We start from the raw sequence: 8,170 nt of genomic DNA on the forward strand, positions 1-8,170 counted from the left end.
GTCCCTCAGGTGATACAAATTACATGCTTCGAATGTCGTTGTTTCAGGACGCCAAAGCTTTCCACCACTCGCACCATTGCATCGCTGTGACTGGCCTTACATGTGGATCGGCTTGGAGTAGGTGGCCATAGCTGCCTCCTTGAAGGCCTCAGCCAGGGTGGGGTGAGCATGGCAAGTTCTGGCGATGTCTTCGCTGGATGCTCCATATTCGAGAGCAAGAGTGGCCTCCGCAATCATTTCGCCAGCATTGGGACCAATGATGTGGACTCCCAAGATTCTGTCCGTTTCAGTGTCAGCAAGCATCTTGACCATGCCCTCAGTATCCAGGTTCGTCTTGGCGCGGGAGTTGGCGCTGAAGGGGAATGAGCCGACTCGGTAGGGGATGTCTTGAGACTTGAGGTCCTGTTCACTCTGGCCAACCCAAGCAACCTCGGGATGGGTGTACATGACAGACGGGATGACGCCGTAGTTGACGTGACCATGGCCCTTCTTGATATACTCGACAACAGCAACAGCCTCCTCCTCGGCCTTGTGCGCCAGCATAGGTCCAAAGGTGACATCACCAACGCAACGGATGTGAGGGATCTTAGTGCGGTACTCGGAATCGATAATGACACGGCCTCTCTCGTCGAGGTCGAGACCAATGTTCTCAAGGCCCAGTCCGCCCGTGTAAGGTCTACGACCAATCGCGACAAGGACGACGTCGGCATCGAGCTAATAAACAGGTCAGCATCTTCTACCAAACCGATTTTTGGCCAAGTCTTACCGTCTCCGGCTTGCCACCCTTGGCAGAGTCGACCTCCAACTTGACCTTATCGCCACTCTTGTCGCCGCTCAGAACCTTGGTGCCCGTCTTGAAGGTAATACCCTGTTTCTTAAGAATCTTCTGAGAGCTCTTGGCAATCTCGGCGTCCATTCCGGGGCCGCCAATCTGGCCGAGGAACTCCACAACAGTCACCTTGGAGCCGAGACGGGACCAGACGGAGGCCATCTCCAGACCAATGATGCCGCCACCAATGACAACGAGGGATTCCGGAATTTTGTCGAGAGAGAGCGCACCAGTGCTGGTGACGACGCGCTTCTCGTCAATCTCGAGACCAGGGAAGGGAGTAGCCTCGCTGCCAGTCGCGATCAGGATGTTCTTGCCCTTCACAGAGGTCTCGCCACCGTCATTGAGAGAGACTTTGATCTCGTTCTCGTTGACGAAGGTGCCGGCACCCTTGATGTATTCGACACCATTCTTCTTGAAGAGGAATTCGACACCCTTAGTCAGGCCGCCGACGGCGGTGTCCTTAGCCTTCATGAACTGCTCCAGGTTGACCTTTACGTCTGAGACATCGATTCCGCGGTTCTTGGTATCATGTTTGATGGTGTGGTAAAGGTGAGAATTGTTGAGGAGTGCCTTCGAGGGAATACAGCCAACATTGAGGCATGTTCCACCTAGGGTACCTCGCTTTTCGATGCAGGCAACCTTCAGGCCCTCTTGACCAGCTTTGATCGCAGCGACATAGCCGGCAACGCCACCGCCAATGACAACGAGATCGTTCTCCTCTGGTAACAGGGTCAGTGGCGTCACAAGCAGTATATTCGGGGTATAAGCAACGTACCAGAGGACGAGGCGTAGGCACGGCTCCATCTGGAGAGCTGGGGTGCGACGGCGGGGAGTCTACAAACAGCTGTCAGCTTGGAAAGAATGAGGCTCTGGTATCAGGGTCCTTTACGAGGGTTTTCTGAAAGCCGACTTGGCTGCAGCGCGCGGTATCAATCGACTGGAGAGCATAGTGGCCTATTCCGATGGATGCTCGGATGTGGTGACGAGAGGAGGATGACGGTGATGATGGAGAGGGATGGAATGCGCCGGGCTGTTAATGAGCGGCGATTCACGGCAAGTGAGGGTCGACGGGTGGATGGGCGAATGAGTTTGGACGGGCCACGGCTGTGCAAGCTTCGGATTGAATTGGAGCTCTCGGCCATTACGATTTTTTTCGTGGCTGACAGGTACTTCTGGGCCACACCAGGGTGGAGCAGAATCAATCGCCGCTTTCGCTTGGAGCATCTCATCTCCGGGGTTTTCGCGTTGAGAAATGTGCACGGTCAACGTGACGGTAGAGTAACGTAAAGCGGCAGGGAGAAATTGCTAGGATCTAAGTCACTAGCTCAAGGACTACGAGCCCATCGTTTGGTTGACTAACGGCATTATCCTAGTGCTGATAAAGCGGCGTGTGGCCGACGTTGCATGCCTGAATGAAAGACCCTTTCTCTTCTAACAGCGGCAACCCCCAACGTTCTTGGATAGGTGGTTCATTGCCTTCCCCTAGCTAATGTGCCGTTATTTCCCGCACTGAGGCGCGATTAGCCGCTACGGGAGTCCTCGCCGAGATCCTCACTTATAACCTACTTTAGGGTTTTAATAAAGGTACTATTTGTTTTTATTTTCTGCATTTACTAGCTGCTCAGGCGGTTCTTAATATTAATTATATTTATTTTTATATTCTACTTTTACTAGCTACTCGGGCAGTTCTTAATATTAATTATATAATATTAATATATATAGTGGTTTTTTTCTAGCTTTATAAGTATAAAAAATCGACCTTAACGGAATTTCGCTTTTAAAAGAAATTATATAATATAATATACTTTTTAATTATATTTGTTTTTTTTATTTCTACTTTTATTAGTTACTTAGGCAATTCTTAATATTAGTTATATAGTATTAACATACAGTATTAATAAATACTCCTACTATCTCGTTAAACTATTTTTTTTAAATTTTCTACCTTTTTAAACTTTCCCTCTTATAAAGTTTACAATTACGGATTAACGGCGATACATCGCCGTTAATCCGTAATTATACTTTTTAATTATATAATAAATATAATATATCCTAAGTACGTACTTAACGTAATATAATAATTTTAATACGAAAACCGCTATATAATTTAAAATAAATAAGCTACCCTATTACTTATTAATAATAGGCTAAGTAATGTACTTATATAATAATATTAATTAAAAAAGTTAATAATAAAAGTTAACTATAATAATTAGCTATAATAATTAGTTATAATAATTAAAAGCGGCCCTTAACTATAGAGGTTCTAAACTTTAATAATAATATAAAAGTTTTTTTTTAAAAAAAAGGGCTAAATAGACTAATATTTACTATTTATACTAAAGCTCGTAAAGATTTTTTTTATCCTTATTACTTTTAATATTACTTAAAGCTCTTCTTAATTTAAACTAAATAAATTTATTAATATTATACTTAATATCGCCGTTAATCCGTAATTATAAACTTTATAAAAGGGAAAGTTAAAAAAATAAAAAATATAAAAAGAATAGTTTATTAAGATAGTAAGAGTATTTATTAATATTATATAGTGGTTTTTTTCTGGCTTTATAAGTATAAAAGATCGACCTTAACGGGATTACGCTTTTAAAAAAATTATATAATATAGTATATTTTTTAATTATATAATACGTATAATATACCCTAAGTACGTACTTAATATAATATAATAATTTCGATATAAAAACTATTATATAATTCGGGATAAGTAAACTACCCTATAATAGTATTAATTAAAAAGGTTAATAATAGAGGTCGGCCGTAATAATTAGTTATAATAATCGGCCGTAATAATTCAAAACGGCCTTTTTTAACTATAAAAGTTCTAAACTTTAATAATAACGTAGAGGTTTCTAAAAAAAAGGGCTAAATAGGCTAATATTTATTACTTATACTAAAGCTCGTAAAAATTCTTTTTATCTTTATTTTTAATATTACCTAAAGCTACTCTTTATTTAAACTAAATAAATTTACTAAATAAATTTACTAAATAAACCTATTAATATATAAATTACTACTTTATTCTTAGTATATAGTTAGTAATTAATAAATTAAAAATACTTATTAATAAGTCTACCCCTCTTAAGCTAAGCGCCCTCTTTAACTAGCTCGATACTATAGCTATTATAATTAATATAAATACGCCCGAGGATTAGTAAAGTACTTTTTAATAATACGGAATTTAACTAAGTAATAGTACGAACACTATAAATAGCCGGGCTAATATAAATATTAAGATTTAATATATTAATATTAACTTAGAAATTATATTTTATAAAGCTAAAAATCTTTTTAATATAGGCTATATTATAAATATAAAGGAATATATAAAGGGCCCCTTAATTTTTAATAAAAAAGAGTATATAATATAAAATTTAGCTACTTATATAAGCTAGTATTAAGAAGTTTTATATACGTTAAAATAAGTATAGCTCGCTCTCTAAATAGTTAGAACTTAAAGGATTTTATATAATAAAAAGTCGGGAGCTATTAATAAAAAAAAGATAATAGTTAAGTTAGTTAATTATTTTAATTAATAATTAGGTATAAAGCGCAATATACCCAGTTTTCCTTAATACGTAATATATAGTATAGCCCCGGCGGATTGCTCCGTCGGGGGGATTTATTAATATTATATATTAATACTATATAATTAATATCGAGAACTACTTAAGTAGCTAGTAAAAGTAAAATTAAAAAAAATATATAATATTAATATATAATATTAATAGATACTACTACTATTTTAATAAACTATTTTTTAAATTTTCCTTAATTTTTTTTTTATAAAGTTTATAACTATAAATATTAATTATCCCCCCGATAAAGTAATCCGCCAGGGCCGTACTATATATTACGTATTAGAATCTAGGAAAACTAAGTATATTACGCTCTATACTTAATTACTAATTAAAATAGTTAACTAACTCGACCGTTATCTCCCTTTTATTAATAGCTCCCGACTTTTTATTATATAATTTTAGCTATTTAAAGGGCGAGCTATACTTACTTTAATATATATAAAACCTCTTAGTACTAGCCCGTATAAATAGTTAAATCCTATATTATATACTCCTTTTTATTAAAAATTAAAGGACCTTTTATATATTTTTTTATATTTATAATATAGCCCGTATTAAAGGGATTTTTAGTTTTATAAAATATAATTTCTAAGTTAATATTAATATACTAAATCTTAATATTTATATTAGCTTAGTTATTTATAGTATTTATATTATTACCTAGCCGGATTCTGTATTATTAAAAAGTATTATACTACTTTTTAAATATACTTACGTTAATTACGATAATTAGGGCGTCGAGGGGGCCTAAGAATCTATCGAGCCCTAGAGGGGGGGACTTATTAAGGGGTATTTTTAATAAAGTAGGTTCTTAACGAAGTAATATTTTAATTAGTTAATTTCTTAATTAGTTATTTAATTAGTTATTTAAGTAGTAGTTTATATATTAATAAGTTTGTTTAATAAGTTTATTTCGTAAATTTATTTAGTTTAAATAGAGAGTAGCTTTAGGTAATATTAAAAATAATAAAAATAAAAAGAATTTTTATAAGCTCTAATATAAAAAATAACTAAATATTAGCCCTTTTAGCCCTTTTTTTAAAAACCTCTACGTTATTATTAAAATTTAGAACCTCTATAGTTAAGGGCCGCTTTTAACTTTTATAGCCGACCTTTATTATTAACTTTTCTAACTAGCGCTATTACGTAAGTATATTACTTAGCTTATTATTAATAAAGAGGGTAGTTTACCTATCCCGAATTATATAGCGGTTTTCGTATTAAAATTATTATATTACGTTAAGCGCGTATTTAGGGTATATTATATATATTATTTGTTTTAGTATTCTACCTTTACTAGCTACTCGGGCGATTCTTAATATCCTTTATATAGTATTAATATATGGTATTAGTAAATACTTACACTGTCTCGGTAGACTATTTTTTTTTTTAAATTTCCTTCCTCCTTTTTATCTTTCCCTCCTACAAAGTTTATAACTACGGATTATTAATAGCGATGTTAGGCGCCCGACGCTACTACCTTGTGAGCCTACCACGCACCTAGCTAAGTTAGCTACCCTTCTAAGTAATAGTAGCTCACAATAGTATGGAATCGGAGATACCCTTATTACCGTTATTAAATAATATTAACCTTACGATATCTACCCTAATACTTTTAACTTTAACTCGTATATATATATATATTCGTTACCTCGTTTCCTTTATTAAAATTAGAAACGCTTCCCTCGCTATTTATTACTATTGCGCTATTACTATTACTATTACTATTTAACCGTCTACTTTAAGTACACTTTATTAAAATACTAAGACGCTACTAATAACTCGTTAACCCTTAGGGCTTCCTCAATAGCTAGAAGTTCGATCCTACGAGTATTATACTAAACGACCCCGAGCTATAAAAAGACCGCTTTAATAGCTACTATATCCATAATATTAACTTATAAAAGACGGATAAATATATTATAATAAGCGTCGCCCTTATTAACGCCCTTTTAATATAATAGAGTAGTATAAATAAGCCTAGACTTAATAATATAATTAAGAGCTTAGAAAGAGCGTAAGCGAGCGTATTAAATAGGAATATTAGTAGGGAGAGGTTATTATTAAATAAGATAAAGGGAGAAAGTAAGGGGTAGTATTCGGCTATTCGGAAGGTAATTAATATATTACGTCGTTAGTAACGGTTTGTTTAAGCTATATTAGCGTATTTAGTAACGGCTACGGCCGGCTATAGTTAGTTATAAAGTTTTATTACGCAATAAAAATACTCGATATTAACCCTAGTAGACCAGCTTGCCCGTGAGGGCAAAGTTGGCCCCCAATAAGGCGGACCGGACCCCAAAGGGATTACGTATATTATATAATTAAAAAGTATACCGTATTATATAATTTCTTTTAAAAGCGTAATCCCGTTAAGGTCGATTTTTTATACTTATAAAACTAGAAAAAAACCATTATATAGATATTAATTATATATTATTAATATATAGTATTAATAAATACTTTTACTATTTTAATAACTTAATTTAGTTTTAATTTTCTACCTTTTTAACTTTTTCTTTTATAAAGTTAATAACTACGGGTTATTAATAATAATGGGTTTTACTACTAGGGTAGTACTATTTAGCTATTGGGGTAGTAACCTACTTTTTAAACTAATAAAGGCTTATAGCTATAGAGCTCGGACTATAACCCCACTTATCCCCCCGATAGAGTAATCCGCCGGGGCCGTACTATATATTACATATTAAAGAAAACTAAGTATATATTATAACTTAATATATATAACTAAAACTAAGGCCCGCCCTATAGGTTTATAATAGCTAAAATATACTATATATATAAGAGTACGGGAATATAAAATAACTCTTATAAAACGAAAGAACTATAAATAAGTTATATTTATTTTAATATTTTACTTTTACTAACTACTTAGGCGATTCTTAATATTATTTATATAGTATTAATATATAGTATTAATAAATACTCTTATTATCTTAATAAATTTTTTTTTTTTAGATTTTTTATTTTTTTAACTTTCCCTCTTATAAAGTTTATAATTACGGATTATTAATAGTAATATTAAGTACCCGATGCTACTACTTTATAAGCTACTTACTTAGCTAAGTTTACGGCCCGCTAAGTAATAGTAGCTTATAATAGTAGTATTAGAAATACCCTTATTATTATTATTAAATAATATTAACTTTACGATATTTACTATACTTTTAACTTTACTTATATATATATATATATTTATTACCTCGTTTCTTTTATTAAAGTTAAAGACGCTTCTCTTATTATCTATTACTATCGTATTATTACTATTACTATTTAATTATCTACTTACTTAAGTATATTTTATTAAAATACTAAGATACCTAATACTCGTTAACCCTTAGGACTTCTTTAATAACTAGAAATTCGATCTTATAAATATTATACTAAATAACCCCGGGCTATAAAAAGACTACTTTAATAAATACTATATTAATAATATTAATTTATAAAAAATAAATAAATATATTATAATAAGTATTACCCTTAGTAATACTTTTTTAATATATTACAGTAATATAAATAAGTTTAGATTTAATAATATAATTAAGAGCTTAAAAAGAGTATAAGTAAGCATATTAAATAAAAATATTAATAAGGAGCGGTTATTATTAAATAAAATAAAGGGAGAAAGTAAGGGGTAGTATTTAATTATTAAGAAAGTAATTAATATACTATAGTAGCGGGGTTATTAGTATTTTAAGTTTAGTTAGTATTAATA

General features: G+C 32.9%; 1 protein-coding gene across 1 annotated transcript; it reads right to left on the reverse strand.

The window, feature by feature from the left end:
* Window positions 1–96: 96 nt before the first annotated feature.
* CABS01_05213 (dihydrolipoyl dehydrogenase) lies at window positions 97–1,780 on the reverse strand (the record flags this gene model as incomplete). The annotated part of the gene is made up of 4 exons (XM_060538583.1): window positions 97–714; window positions 767–1,551; window positions 1,608–1,666; window positions 1,722–1,780. 4 exons carry the CDS (start codon window positions 1,778–1,780, stop codon window positions 97–99), a joined length of 1,521 nt encoding a protein of 506 aa, XP_060405755.1.
* Window positions 1,781–8,170: the final 6,390 nt, after the last annotated feature.

The sequence above is a fragment of the Colletotrichum abscissum genome (genome assembly GCF_030869225.1).
Source record: "Colletotrichum abscissum strain IMI 504890 chromosome Unknown Scaffold_10.1, whole genome shotgun sequence".
In the NCBI taxonomy this organism is placed as follows: domain Eukaryota; kingdom Fungi; phylum Ascomycota; class Sordariomycetes; order Glomerellales; family Glomerellaceae; genus Colletotrichum; species Colletotrichum abscissum.